At 46.2% G+C, this 15,984-nt stretch overlaps 1 protein-coding gene across 2 annotated transcripts in view; it reads left to right on the top strand.

Annotated features, from left to right (window-relative positions):
- The window catches only part of FAM20A (FAM20A golgi associated secretory pathway pseudokinase), a 267,701-nt gene that overhangs the window by 202,565 nt on the left and 49,152 nt on the right, over positions 1-15,984 (top strand). For both annotated transcript variants that reach the window (XM_085617304.1, XM_085617305.1), the window contains exons 5-6: positions 9,966-10,058; positions 12,410-12,525. In XM_085617304.1, the coding sequence (XP_085473430.1) occupies positions 9,966-10,058; positions 12,410-12,525 (209 nt within the window). The remainder of the gene's footprint in view (positions 1-9,965; positions 10,059-12,409; positions 12,526-15,984) is intronic.

Raw genomic sequence — 15,984 nt, 5'->3', positions numbered from 1 at the left:
TTGCCGAGCCTTATGAAGTCAGAACATTAATCACACATACATCTGGGCCTTGCTTGGAGCTTATATAATTTACAAAATGTTTATACATTGCTCGTACTTTGTTGGAAAAAAGAAGAAGTAAATATTAGATGCGTGTTATCGAGAAAATAATTTCTGCTGCACCATATGCGTTTTTGACATCTGCAGTGCGTGACTCGCGAGACATAGATAGCCCTGCAGGAACCCAGGAGGCCACCATACTGTGAGGGATGTCGGGTAATATGTTCTTTGCACTGAGTCTGATCTGGAAGGGAGGTCTCTTTGGGCCTAATGTAGGAACGCATTTAATGGTCGCAACCCCTGCGTTTCGGTAAATCGCAGGGTCTGCAACCGGACCACATTGGTAAGTGGCTTTAGGAAATCAATAAGAATTGTAATTTGGAAGGGGAATCCCTTCCAAATATTGAATTCTTATGGTATGTATTAATGTTTTGCAACTGAAATCCGGTAGTAAAACAATAATATTTTATTGATTACTGAAATGTAGTGGCAACTGCTTTGCAAATGGGAAAGAGCCCCCAAGGGACACATTACTCTTTGCCACTGGTCAAAAAAGAATTTCTTTAGTAGGTAGTTCTCCATAGGACCACTGCCTATTTTTAAAAAATATTTAAAAAAACGTTTAATTTTTTATCAAAAAAATGATTGCTTTATTTAAAGACAATCACAGACTTGGTGGTCTGCTGACCCCAGCAGGCCACTATCCCTGTGATGGTAGCAAATAGTGGTGGGTCACAATTTGTGACCTATCTCATTAATTCATTATTTATGAGAAAGGCCAAATTGAGACCCACTGCGATTTGGTATTTTGGGAACCAACATATTAGTACAGAGGTCGGTTTGCAAAATACCATAGGATTCTCAAAATGTCAGCAAACTAATTTCAACAACATTTTGCAAACCCTATTTTAGTACTTCTGGCTCTTTATTCTCTGTCAAATAGAAAGACTCTTATACTGTTGATATTTCAACACTAAGGGGTCTAGTAGAATGTCCGGCGGATCGCCATCGCCTACATGGCGGTGGCGATCCGCCCGACATTCTCCTCCGCCCGCATGCCATTTCCCCCCACCATATTAGTATGGTGGGGGGGACCCCGGTGGATGGAAAGACCGCCCGCCGGTTTTCCGCCGGTCACACAGGTGACCGGGTGGAAAAGGGGCCTGATATGGTGGCGGTGTCTCCTAGATACTGCCATCCATATTATGATGGCAGCGGGAAGCAGCCTTTCCGTGCATGCGGTTTCCTCAGTTGGGGGCCTGTTGCGGTCCCCCAAGATGTTGGGAGGTGGGGGGGCACATGGGGTTTGCATGACCGACGTAGCAGGCACCGCGCAGTGCCTGCCAGGTTGTGCATGCAAATGTGCACATGCCTTTTTTGAATTGCGGCCGGTGCTGCTGACAGCACCGCCCGCCGCAATGCAAAAAATGCGGGATGCACCCGCCAGTGTGGCGGGCGCATCCTAATTGCGCATACGGGACCACCGCACCCTTGGCGGGCGGTCCCATTTTCCGGGGCAGTGGCGGGCGGAGACCCCTAATGTGACTTTTTACCGTTGGCCATGGGACCTGTCTGGATATGGTTCAGGATGGGGATCTGGTTTCCACTTCTGGTGCCAGATCTACTAAGATATGGCACTGTCCAGCACTGCCCCCGCAATGGTGTACAATCATACTCCTAGGGCAACATGCACACCTTTGCACCACAGTGGAAAGGGGTCTGAGTAATGTCTAGCATAGGTTTTGTACTGGAAGGGTGGCATTCCAGTACAAAATACTATGCTTAGGCACACCTTATAACTTTTCTCACTTTAGATGTTTGCCGTCCAGTGCAGCATACATGAAAAGTCAGAAACGGTTGGAGAAATAAAACTTCACTCCTTTTTAATGCCAGCCTCAAAGAGGCGTTACCTGTGGGCAAAAAGCCCTGTCTACAAATGTTAACAGATGGGCTTTCTGTAAGAAACCATGGGTGGTTGCATGGGAACTCCCAGACACCACCCAACGTGCACCCCCTCGACTCAAAGCAACACAAGCACTACTTTATACTTTAGGGTTACTCTCCAGCACAAATAAAGTTTTGTGCTTGACAGTAAATTCCACCGGTTTGTGTCACTTTTCTGATGCAAGACCGACACAAAATGTTAGTAAATCTGTAGCCTGGCGGTGGAAGCATCCTGCAACGTTATTTTTCCCCTTTGAACTCTCCCTCTGTTTGAGGTGGAAAAGCATTGGTTTTCATTGCTCATATTCCCCTTTCAGCTCTCTTGCTACTTGCGCCCATTCACTTGCACAATGGAACGGTGTAACCATTTGAGGCACTCCAGGCAAACTAGAATTTTGTTCTCACTGTTCCATATTAAAAAGGCAATTTTTCAGGGCTTATGGAAGTGAAAGCCCTGCTTGCAAGGAACTGGGGCCGGAACACAATTAGTGGAGCTCAGCAGTTTTTGGGTGTGGCTCTTCTTTGGGGTGCTGAGCTGTTGTGTGGATGGTGTTCACCAGCACGTTATTCTTTAGGATGGCAGTAGCCTGTACAGGGTGATTCTTTCCTGCAGAAGTTACTGTGAAATGAGGCTTTTGAGGGGTGTGGTAAGGTATTTTCTGAGACCCAAAGTCATTGGCACTGAAACTTACTCAGTGTCATATCCTTCTGCGTGGATCTCTGGAAAGTTTTAAAAGTAATTTTATGCAGATGTTTTTTTCTCTTTGACATAATTTTAGGGGCTTATTTAATAGCCCTTTGCGCCGCCGTTGTGTCCCATCTTGTGATGCTGCGGCAGCGTAAAAAATGCGCCACATTGCACCATATTTACAAAGTGACGCAACTTAGCAGATGCGTCACTTTGTAAAGCCCTGCACTACATTACACCTATGTCAGGTATAATGTATTCAGGGTGGGCATTCCCCTGCATAAAAGGGTTGTAGATGTGGTGCAGTGAAATCTATGAGATTTCACTACGCCACTTTTAGGGCGCCACTGCATCAAAATCTTACGCTTGACTCACAGCAGCCTGATGCAGGAGCCTTTAACATGGGAATTACCCATGTGTAATGACCCATTTCTGGAGTACCATCACATTTGCGACACATTCCAGCAATGCTTCATTTCTGCGCCTACAGATACATCAGAAATACTGACGTATCTGTAAATCCTTGTGACATGGAGCGCCGTACAGTAAATACGGTGCATCCATGGTGTTGCAAGGAGGGCGCACTGAAAAGTATTGCATTTCTGTTTTTACGCAGCAATGTGACATTTTTCATAAATGAGGCCTTTAATATTTTATAGCTATTGTAAAATTATTTCAAAAGGATTTTAGTCATACCCATTACAGTGCACTAGTTACTAAAAGCCATTGCCTGTTTGTCATAGTATTTGTTCATTATCAAACCGGTGCTTTAAATGGAACTGAGTCCTTGCACATTCTTAATTTGAAAGGGAGAATACCAGCACTTCTGAGCTCTGCTGCAATACATTTAGGCCCAGATTTACAAAGATTTTTCTTGATATTTGTGGTACTGTTTTTTTAACTCAGACCTGATGAAAAATATTTTGGGGTATTTACAAAGCAACACAAATGGCTGTTTGTATTGCTTTGAAAAACAAAAACAATGCAACTGTGCTTGCTGCCCTGTGTTGCATGAACTCTAAGTAAACCTGGACTTTAATGTATAGGATCTTCTATGTGTAGACAGTTCTCAAGTTGCACCTTCTTGTATTGCAGCTCTTACTGGCTGCTTCTCTCAGTTGTCTGATTCTCCATGCTCCAGTCCTTTTCTAGTCTTCATATATTGCTGTGGTTCCACAGTTTCGAAGCTCCAGTGCTTCTAGTTGTAGTCCAGGTGGCTACAGAGCTGTAATTCTAGTACATCAATTTCAGGCCTGAGAAGATTTGATCTGTCACCTGAAGTCCAGCCTTTACTAAGCCGAAGATTCTACTACAAAGACTGGAAAGGGTCTTACGCCCAAAACAACGGATCCGCTGGTGATTGCTTCTGGCGTCTTGGGCACTTCTGTTAAGGATCATTGTTCAGTATTCGGTGCAATGACACTTCTGTGCTCTAATTAGAACCATTTGCATACCATTGTAAACTGGTTACCAATGCTTAGTTTTTTGCTTTCTGGATCCAATACCCCGTGGGCCCCCACTCTGCCTATTCCTTACATTTATATTTTACATTTACTGCCGTAGTGTGAGAATGCATTTCATGAAAATGAATATAAAGTAGGGTTTGCCAAAAGAAAAATGACAGCCATGTGTTGTTTAAAGAGCCTTCAAAGGCCTCGTCTTGACACTGAATACAGTTATACATAAAAAAGTATGTATTCATTTGTAATGCGACTTTTGTTCGCTCCAATTATCAGTCATGGATCATTCAGGCAGCCCCAGAACACAATTAAAAGTGCTTTCTATTTATATTTGTTGCTCAAAGTATGCACAGATAAGTGCTGAAAACACGGCTTTAGGGGACTGTTTATTTTTGTACCGTCTGGGACATCAAAATAATGAGCTGGCAACCCTAATCATAAGACTGGAAGTTTGTTGCAAGATCAGCACATTACTTATTTCCTCGCGCCCTCGATCCTGGATTGATGCCACAATATCAATAGTTTAACTTATATCTGAAATGCTACGCCGCCGTCAATAACATGCTGAGTTGCTTCAAGTGTCTGTGAATGCACCCTGCATTCAGACAACTCACTCCTCATTCTCGCCCTTCACTTTCAAGCTCACCCTGCACTCACAGCGATCACAACGCACTCACACTGATCACCATGCACTCACACCATTCACCTGCTCACCCTGCACTTATAGTGATCACAATGCACTCACACTGATCACCATGCACCCACACCATTCACCTGCTCACCCTGCACTCACAGTGATCACTTTGCACTCACAATGCACTTGTGCTGTTCACCCTGTACCTCACCATGTAGTTACATGAGCACACTACGCACCCTGCACTCATGTGACACTTCACTCATCTGTTCCCCTCACTGCTCAATCTGCAATCTCACTCAAACAAGCCCATCACTAACCATGCTATCATTCATCCCACTCTGCACTTACATCCGCACCCAAATTAATATGGTTGCCTCACTCACACTGCATTCACTCCTCTTACCCTACTAGCACACTGTTGCATTGCTCACCATGCATTCACATGGGCACTCCTGCCACCAACACAGCGCAGAGGGTTAATGTGCCTGCTACAAAGAACGTATACCATGCAGATCACAGAACTGAGTGTGAGTAAACTATGAGTAGCACTATAAAAAATTAAATGTTTGACAGAAAGGTGCTATAGAGAGATGAGATGCATTGTTGGTGAGTGGTAGTGAGGGAATTCATGGAGAAGGAAGAAATGGGAAAGGGGGGGGGCAAAAAAGACTGTTGCACCACACAGCTCCATCTTAGGAGGCAGAGCCTTTCACTCGCTGTGGCTGCCACTAGGACCAGGACGGTCACCCTGCGCGTGCCAGCCCGGCACAGGATCTAGGAACCACCGCCTAACTTGCAACGCTGAGACGCCGGAGACAAACTGTTTGCTGCCCTTACCTCCCTTACCTGACCACTGCCTGACCCACCGTGCGCAGGGCGCCCGTAAACAGAGCCCGCATATGTTCGATTACAGGGCCATGGACTCCAAGATCATCCCTTCAGATCGCTTAGTGAAAGTGATGGCACCTTAGTCTTTTAGTCCTTGATTTCAGCGATCAGCAGGAGACGGCACCACAGAAGTCCATGGAGGCTGCACCTGGGAGCCCCTGGAAGCCTTCGGCAGGAGGGCCAGGCTGAGCAACGCTGGGGGTAATCAAGCTGAAGCAAAGTGTGCAGAGTGAAGTGAGCAGAAAGGAGGCTGCTCACTTCACTGAGCTGAAATCTACCAAGTGATAAAGAACGAGACTCGTGGGCGGCCAAGCTAGAACACACTTTGGAGGAGAAGATACGAAGCGGGGTCTGCAGAGCACGGAGTCCGGGGCAGAGGCGGACGCAAAGAGGCTAGGAGGTCATCGATTTCGCCTAGCGGCCAGCCACGTTCCTGGAGGTATGTGGCTTGGACAGGTGCGTGCTCGGTTCTTGAGAGGTGGGAGGCAGGTAGAGGGACGGACACAATCCTTCCAGAGGAAACACACATGTGATTAAGCCTGCACCTTTTCTGTTTTCATGGGGGAAGACACTATCCATTCCCTCAATCCGCTTGCCTATTTTCTATGGTGTGAATCCTACACTCCCTTCCCTGATACGGTTAGAAATCTGAACCTAACGCTGACCTGTGCCACTTTTGTTTCTTTTTCCCGATCACCTGGATGGAGACAAACGCCAGAAGAATCTAAAATTCCCCAGGAAAAGAAGAAAAAAAGGACATTTCTGATATAAATCTTCTGTTTAGTTGGTTAATACATCCCAAAAGGAAAAGCATATATGAGGACACAGGAGCCATTGTTGTAGCTGACTGGGGACAGACTGCAAGTCCCAGTCATTCCTTGCGGCAGAATAAGCCGCCGCCATCCTTCTCGCACCCTGAAGCGCTTTGAAAAGGCCGTTGGGCTCCTGCACTGTGGGACAAGCGTGAGACACACTCGGGCCAAGGCCAAAGCGGGCCCTTCATCACTCGGAAGAGACTGGACTGGGTCCACTCTCTCACTTCTGGACCTTGGATTTTGTAATCTGGAGACGGCGAGTGGTGCTATTTTTGTTGTATACCACTTGACTTTGTGGCCCTTCAGTCTGCTGGGAGTTGCACCTTTCTATGTAGCCTGTCAGCTTGTAGCCTGAGCTAGCCCGACTTTTTAAGGATGGGGAAGAGAAAGGCAGAAACCTCTTAAGGGACTGAAAAAAGACCGAGCGTTAAGGAATACTATACTGACATACTTAAATCCAGCTGTGGGGGTGCCCTTGGATGAGATTACTAGTGCTGAAATAGAGCTGGCTATTAATCATCGTGTTTTATCGCATGATATAAAGGCACAAAGTGAGGCAGTTGTTGCTTCTGTCAACATTACCACTAGAGCATCTCTTCCGCCTGCTTCTTCTATCCAAGCTCCTTTGACCAGCTCTCTCAGCACCCAGGCTGTACAGCCTACTGTTAGTGATGCTATACTGAAATGCACTGATAAGTTTCGTAAAACGGGTACTCGACTTAAAACATCTTACTCATCACAGTCTCTTCCTGCAAAGTCAATCAGGAAGACCACAACCAGCCTTAAGAAGATTTCAGCTATATCTGCTCCCAATAAAGTTACAGCTCCTGGGCAGTACATAACAGAGGGCACTCTTGTGGCACTCTTGAAAAACCTTCAAACTAAGATGATCAAGGCTTTAAATGATTTTGGCTCTCGGATATCTGTACTAGAGAAAACAGTAGGTTGTTTAAAAGGGTCTGTGGACAATCATCTAAGCATTAGCAGCCAGCCCAAAGACTCCGTTAGAACCATGCCAAATACAGGTCTTAGAATTTCTCTGAGCGAAGTTGCTGGTAACTTAGGAGCAGGAGCATTACCCCTGTCCCAGGCTCAGGTTCCATCTGGAGCCTCATTACCCTCACCTTTGAGCATCTGTAATCATCATCAATTTGATCCCTCTCGCATAGCCGGGGATAATCCCGGTCGGCCAACTTTAGTCACTGCCCAAGTGCGTGCTCAAAGGAATCGTTCTAAGATAGGGTCGGCTGCTCCTAGTACATCTCAAAATCTTCATTTGGTGGATCACCCCTCTGATATTACCATCCAACTACCTCCGGCGGTCACCCCTTATATGCTTGCATTGGTGGATGTACCTCCTTTGAAGAAGGATGCACAGGAAAACTACGCAAGCTTGAGAATAAAGTAGTACACTGGCTGGCAAGAAGGGTGAATACTTACCATCCTCCCACTCAGATTTTGGTAGAAGAAATTTTAATGGCTCGGAGGGTTGGCTGGATAGGCCAATCCCACAAAACATCAGCAGGTGACTGTATAATAGTGAACTTTAATTTTCCTGCAAAAGCTAGTTCAATTCTTCGAGCATTGAGGAAAAAAGATGCATCAATGGATCGCATCTCTGTTCTCCCTTGGGCTTTTTCTACCTGCCACACAGCGTGACCGCCCCCATTCCCTCCACCCCACCCGCCAGCCATGCCGGCCGCGACTGACAGAGAGTAAAACTATAGATCTGCCAGTGCGCTCGCAGAACACTCACAGCTCCTACACTAGGCTGCCTGTCACCACCCTACCTTATCAAGTCATGTGACTGGTAACACTATCATTGTGAAGGAGCCGGGTACCCTCTTTCAATGTAATCCGGAACCCTCGGTCGATGGACCTTTGGTGTCTGCTTTAGAAGCGTAGAGGGGAAAGATAGCTAATTCATTTGGAATCACCAGCACAAAGAATCAGGACTCCAAAGAATCACAGACTCCAGGCTGTCAAGTTTAGTGGGTTTATTACGAAGCCAAAAACATCTGGACATACAAGCACTTCAAGACAAGGTTGTAAAAATACATTGGAACTAATACAAAGCCAAACCTACGACCAAAATTTAGCTTCTGGAAGATGAAAAGGATGACAAATTACAAGACCAGAATGCAGGCAGTAAGTGCCCCCACGTCTAGATCGGTCTTCATTGGAGGTTCGTAAGTAAAAAGCATTAGTCTGTCCCTACTCTACCACTAACGTGACATCCCGACTTAGCATTCCCAAGGCAAGTCAGGAAAAGGTGCCAGCGCATGAAGGCTTCCTAAGAAGTGCACTCACGTTGTATGGGTCAGAGTTTGTTCTAAGATGCTCCTTTTCTCCTTTTCTCCTTATCGATCTCCTCTTCTCTCTCAACCCCCGGGGCACTGTCTCTAATTCAAACACCAAAATCTCTGATCACGCCCCACACTCTTCTTCTGATCACCTCATCCAGTTGGGCGCTCCTCATAGGTGATTTTCCAGTTAGTTTCGATACTCCCAGCTCCTGGTACGCTGACCTTGATTCCCATGCCTTCTCCAGTGAGAAAAACACCGTCCCTTGTTATCAGCGGCTTCTTGGGTAAATGTATTCTTTCTTCCCTTAAGCCTAGCTCCTAAAACAAAATCGTAATTCTAACTAACACAGAGGGGTTTCTCCACCTGCAACAGAAACGTGAGAAAGGAACAAATCTAACACGCACATGAAATTCAAACATCCTCTATAACTGAAGAACACCAGGGAGAATACATTTCAGGCCTACAGAAATCGGCCAACATAAGAAAATAATACATAGGCCTCATGAGCAGGGCCGGACTGGGAACCAAAACCGGCCCTCGCAAAGTGCTTGGCGGGCCCCTGGGGGTGTTGGGGGAGCGGCCGAGCTGTTTGCCAAGGCCGGTTTTGGACGATTTTGTTACAGGGGCCTATATTGCAGCTATGATGCAAAAACATCCCTGTAACAAAAACGGCCCCCCAAGGGCCCAAAATCGGCCCCCACCCTGGTGGACCACCGGGGGAATGCCCGGTGCCCTCTACGGCCAGTCCGGCCCTGCTCATGAGTTTACATATAAATGCACTCCTGCACTGAGCAGTTCTAGATCAACAGGTTACATGGGCACATTAGATGCTTGAATAAATGCAAACAGAATCTACACGTTAATGTTTTCAGCTAGACACGCATGTACTGCAACATTCATTTCTCCACGTTTATATGAAAAATGTCTCTAACACATCACGCTTCATTCTATTACAGTACACATTCTACTATCACAGGTTCAAATGACAAAGGATTAAATGTAGGTGCGAACTGCCTATGATTATAATGCACCCCTACAAATGAAAGAGCACCATCGCGCTCTATCAGTCGACTTAACGATTGCACACCTATGTTTGTTGTTATTGTTTTCCAGCTTTCACAGAACTCCCCCACGCAGACATAGCCCCCATGCTTTCCTGCACGTTGGTAAATTACAATTTCTTTCAGACAGAAACGAGAAGACGAGACCCCGGAGGACTTCTTCTACTTCGTCGACTTTCAGCGGCACAACGCAGAGATAGCCGCCTTCCACCTCGACAGGTATGCATCCGAATCTGCACCTGTCCTTCGTGCGTTCACTGCTGGGGCCGTGGTTTCCCATGATCTGTGTGTGCAAAACGTAAATGTGATGTACTTACTGAGAGAGGTTAATACCGGTGCGCAGACGGTTATTAAGTATTTAAAATTTGGGGCAAATATGGGAACTGAGGCTGAGAAAGAGCGATAAATTGATTCGCGCAAGATCACACCATTCTGTAAAGAGGGAAAAGTGATACTGGACCCAGAGGACCTAATATCGCAGCCTCAACCCTAATTACCAGAGCAATGAAAATATTTACCCAATGATAGCCCAGACATGCCTGTACATTAAAATAGGGGGCATTATTTATACAAAGCATAAACCCTTATGTGCCCTCTGGGAGTTGAAGTTATTTCCTTCCATGATTATTCCCATTTATGTCCAGCATTCTTGATATTTTAGCAACTAGAGTGAGCACAGCTTCAGTTTTCAAGGCACTTTCCCTGGGATGTTGCATTCTCCCTAGAATCGTCCACTTTCCTATCATTAGGTGTCACAATCCTTCCCCATACGTAGTTAAAGCGCTGCTAGATTACTAAATCCAGGACCACCTCTCTGCAGCCCTTGGTACACTGGAGGACACATTCAAGTGCACTCACTATCCCCTCTCTCTCTCTTGCCAAGGATTTAGACACCTGTTGACAGCTTTACTGACTGTTCATGCAACACAGCAGAACAATCCAATCTGCGGCGCAGTGTAGTGCATGGATGAAAACACAGAGCAGTCATGTCTGGCAAGATTGCCCATTGCTGCTGTCATCCTCTGTGCTGGCCCACAAACAGTGCCCTGTGCGATACCCAGCCTCGCACCCCCGTGCAGAGATGAGTGTGCGCTGTCTAATGTACGATTTGTCCTGGGATCATACTATTTGAATACAAATCCCAAAGCCTAGAGAAACTCAAAAGGATCCGATGCACTGGAGGTGTGCTGTGCACTGCAGCATACATGCAATGTTTGTTTTTGTTTTTTAAATAAACACGTTTCTCCTTGCGGCCGGCTTCAACGAGGTGTTAGTTTCTGATGCAAAGTCCATTCTGGGTATTTTAGGAGATTGGGCATTGCCTCAAATCCTATTGGTCTATTGGGCATTGCCTCAAATCCTATTGGTCTATGATGCACTGATTTGCCCCATCGATGCCCAAGTAATGTCCCCTCGGCCCAGACCCAAAGTAATGCAAAGCAGTGCAAAGGGTTTTTTTTGCACTGAGAATATATCACTATTCTATTGTTAAACACGTTTTGCTCTGGATGGCAAATACCCTTACAAGGCTTTGCGCTGCTTTGTGTCATCTCTAGCTGTTGTGTTGATCACCTCTTGACCGATGGGGATTTTGTCCCACGCAGGTCTCTCTGTTGTAGGATACTCATCAGTTGCCAAAGTAGGCAGGGTGGTCTCCTGTGTTATAACCTAGGAGAGGGGCAACAAACTCATAGTTCGGTTGGGTTGCAGCCCAGGGTGTGGAGTGGGAGGTGCTAAAGGGTCCTAATCTAACTTTTGTAAAAGGAGGCATTGTTGGATGCACTCGCACTATTCTGAGCAGACTGACATGTTGGGAGCATTGCCTACAAAGTGATGTGTTCTTTCCGAAGGCCACATAGACATGGGACTCTACTAGCCTTTCACAGGCCCTTGATGTTTATAATACACAGATGTTTATGGGGACCAGAACTCCTCTGCCTTCAGCAGGTATGGGACAGCTAAAACAGCTGCAATGGTCTGCTTGTTTATGATACACCCTATCCCACAAACTTTAACTAGCCTGTAACCATATTAGTCAGTATTACATATAATGGTTGTGGTTTAAGTCAATTGAAGCCGTGCAATGACTCGTGGAGCTTTCACCAGGCACATCCATTTGGTTTATATGTCTTAGGTCCAGTGCTTCAGTTGTGTAAAAAATATTTCTCAGGAGGCCACTGCTGCTTGTGCCACCCTAGGTTCCTGCTAACTCTTCCAAATCCCAGTACCAATAACACCTACTTATTATTAGAGTCCTTCAAATGTTACAATTTGGTCTGCACTAGGTGATCCAAAAGCTGCAAGAATGGCCTGTGCACCCTGGTATTATTTTTTTAATCGTATATTGAATTGGTAAACACTTTGCTCCTGTGTGTGTGTTTTAAAAAAAAAAAAAGACTGACAGTGCCACCATTTGGTAGACTGCCATAAATATGTTCCGATGTTAGTATATAAGTGCTGGTGCCAAACACCGGAACAAATTAAGCACGGCTTAGGTCTCTAGATATGTTCCAGCAAGGTCCTGTCCTACTAACCTAAACGTTACCAATACTGTGTGTTCCTCGTCATAGGATTTTGGACTTTCGGCGGGTGCCCCCAGTGGCTGGAAGGTTCATCAATATCTCCAGTGACGTCCTGGAGGTTGCACGGAATGAAGTTCTACAGAGCGTGTTCTTCGTCTCACCAGGTAATGTGCAAGCACCATTCTCAGCAAATAATGACAGGTTTCTGACTGAAAGAAACAAACCCAGACACACCCTCTCTCCCTCCAAATACACACTGTTATAATTACAAGCATGATATGAGCACCTGAGAGGGGGACAATGCATACTCCGAGTGCTGTGAATCTGCTTTAAAAAAAAATAAACACATAAATAAATTGGGTCGAATATTGCTATTTAAAGCACGATTTCCAAAGACATTTGCTCAAAAGCCCAATTAGGTTTTGAAGTACTTACACGGTGTGCCAAGTCTATTAAGCCTGATGCTCCCCACTACCCCCATATTTATTTCAAAATGTGCAGTGTGTACCCCCAATATTTCACTAATTACCCCCACTCTGCCACGACTAAATTCAGTCATTGCTATTCCATATCAAATCTGTGCCCTCAAATTTAATGAGTGCCATCCCCCCTAATGTCGAGGATTAAAGTAGGTCAGTGACAGAAGTTTGTAATTGATGTCATCTTATTGTCATTGGTGACGCATACGTCAAAAATTACCTCTAGAATGTCATGATCAGCATTTGCCATGATTGTTCACACCCACGCCCCATATGCCATTGCTGTGCTCCATAAGATCAACATTTATTTTCAGTATGCCAGCTCCAGCATTTAGCCAGTGCATCTCATACTGCAAAACAAACCTCTACTGGACTAGTATTATCACATGGATGCCCCTTATGCCAAGAGTTACGTCTAACATGCCCTTGTCAGCTTTTGCAATGGTTTTCCCTTATACCATAAGTATGTCTAATAAGCCAGTGCCAGCATTTTTCAGAGTTGCCCCATCTCCCAAGAATCACCTCCAGTATTTTGCTCCACGTTCCTCTTATGCCAAGAATTACCTCCAATGTGCCAGCACCCGCATTGTACCATTAGTACCCTCTATGTCAAGACCTGCCTCTAGTTTCCTAACTCCAGCAATTTGCCATTGGTACCCCATATGCCACAAATGACTTCCAGGATGCCGGGCCAGAGGCAGACTTGAAAGCTTAACACACTCTCACTCATGCTCACTTACATTGATGCACTCACACTCACACTCATTCTCAATCTCACTCAATTTCACTGTTCCTCTCACTCAGCCTCACAGCCTCCCTCGCACTAAGAATCACTTATTCTCACTCAGTCACTCCCTCTTACTTTCACTTACAAATATTTACACACACACAAACACGTGATCACACATACACATGCTTACACACACTGTCTCACTTACAGGTTCTCACACAAAAGATGTAGCATATTTGTTCTCACTTACCTCCCTTCTGCATCAGTGAGCTCAAGCTCCTCAGCTGCTCATACATGTACCCTCGGCAGGCGGCAGCTCCTTCCTGCCTCAGGCACTGAAGCAGGAACCTGAGAGCTGACACCTGCGCTGTGAGTACAGTATTCACAGCACAGACTTCATTTTTCAGATTATTGCTTTTTCAGCTCACCTCCTCGCATTTCGTCACAGGCTCCCCCTCCCCTCCCTACCCTCTGATGGGATGCAAGATTGTGTGAGGTGAAAGCAGTGCTTACAGTGCTGGTGCCCAAAGCACTGTGGCCAGAGCTATTAAATGTCCCTGCGCCCAATACCAAGGCTGCGTAGTCTTGAATCCAACTCTTGCCTTTTTAATCGACTGCCAGACACCCCCTGCCCCTTTATCTCACCCTTGCAGGCTTCTGCTTTCTCCCTTGCTGACAGGCTTTCAGTCTTCTTCTCTTTCTTCTTTCCCGTCTGTTTGTTTTCCCCTCTCTTATATTTTAGACAAAAAAAGTGCCCGTGGATCCCACCGGCTCAAATTAAGCACTTGGTGATAGTCTGCTTGAGGGATAGCCCTGGGCAATGTAGGGATTAAGTGTAAAGTGCAAGGGGGTGTCTGATAGGACGACGCTGCAACTCATCACAAATGAAGAGGCCCTGAGCTGTGGCAGGCTCCTAAAGTCGGGGCTGGGCATTCACCAGCCATTGCTAATCTGTTTTATACCTGGCATAAGTAATTCCACTTGCTTGTATCAGCCATCAGAGAGATACCCACCCTGTCTCAGACTGCTGCTTGACCCTCCGACGCAGGGTCTGCCTTTTCTAATTAGTAAATAATGAATAACAGGCTAATAACCACTATTAGTACCATACAATAGGAGTAGACGACAAGCAGGGTGGGGAACCAATGCCCACAAAGACCAGCTGGCACTGTCCTAGGCACTGCCCTGGATAATGTTTGCAGGCCGCATCACTTTATATTGGATGCGAGCTGTCAGTTTGCCCGGGGCTTTGGGAGACATTGCTACATTCCTCAAAAACCCACAGCCTTCCAAAATGGTGTCACACAGAATCGACAACCTTGACCCTTCAAAGTAAAAAGATGGTCTTTAAAAGTTATTTGGAATGGTCAAATTATATATTTTATTTAAGTGTAGAGATTTCATCTGGTTGATGACAGAGACACGCATGGCTAAACCACGCGTGTCTCTGCTATGCAGCCCCAACAACTAATGCATCTAAACAATGCATTTGTTTCCCACGCATGCCTTTACTATGCAATTTTGTGGTAAAGGCGTGACTGACAAAGGGATGTGTGGTAAAGATCATACCCCAACCCCTGGAGTCCTAAAAACTTCTCGACCCCCCAAGCCCTAAAAACTACCCCACCCCCTACACACTACCCTGAATGCTCGGGCCCTACACACTACCCTGACCCCCCCTAGACCCTAAACACTACCCCGGCCCCCCCTAAGCCCATAGAAACTACCCAATACTAATCCAAGCCCTAAACACTATGCTGACCCCCCCAGACCTAAACACTACCCGACCCCGAGCCCCAAACACTACCCAACCCCGAGCCCCAAACACTACCCAGACCCCCAGCCTTAAACACTATACTGCCCCCCTGAGCCCTGAAAACTACCCCGACTCCCCTGACCCGTACACACTACCCTTACCCCCAAACCCTTAAAACTACCTGACCCCAAGAGCCCTAAAAACTACTCCATCCCCGAGCCCTAAAAACGACCTCCCAACCCCCCAGCCCTAAAAACGACCTCCCAACCCTTAAAAACTATCCCCCCACAAAACCCAGCCCCAGCCCCACTTACCTCACCGCGTCCTCTCCAGATCCTTCCTGTTCCTGGACCTGCCCTTCCCAACATCTAGACCACATACTGCCTTAACCATGCATATGCGTGGTTAAGGCATATGCGTGGTTAAGGCATATGCATGGTTAAGGCATATGCGTGGTTAAGGCATATGCATGGTTAAGGCGTGCATGGTAAGGCATATGCGTGGTTAAGGCATATGCATGGTTAAGGCATGCCTGGTTAAGGCATGCATGGTTAAGCTTGCAGGAAAACCGCATGAATGGCTCTGCCCGTGTTGTAAAGCCCGTTTCCCATTTAATCTATCTCATGATTGGGTGAGTCAGGCTGAGAACAGCCACACC

Source organism: Triturus cristatus, chromosome 7 (genome assembly GCF_964204655.1).
Source record: "Triturus cristatus chromosome 7, aTriCri1.1, whole genome shotgun sequence".
NCBI lineage: Eukaryota > Metazoa > Chordata > Amphibia > Caudata > Salamandridae > Triturus > Triturus cristatus.
Note: the sequence above shows the minus strand (reverse complement) of the source record. Positions and strands in the feature narration are given on the sequence as shown.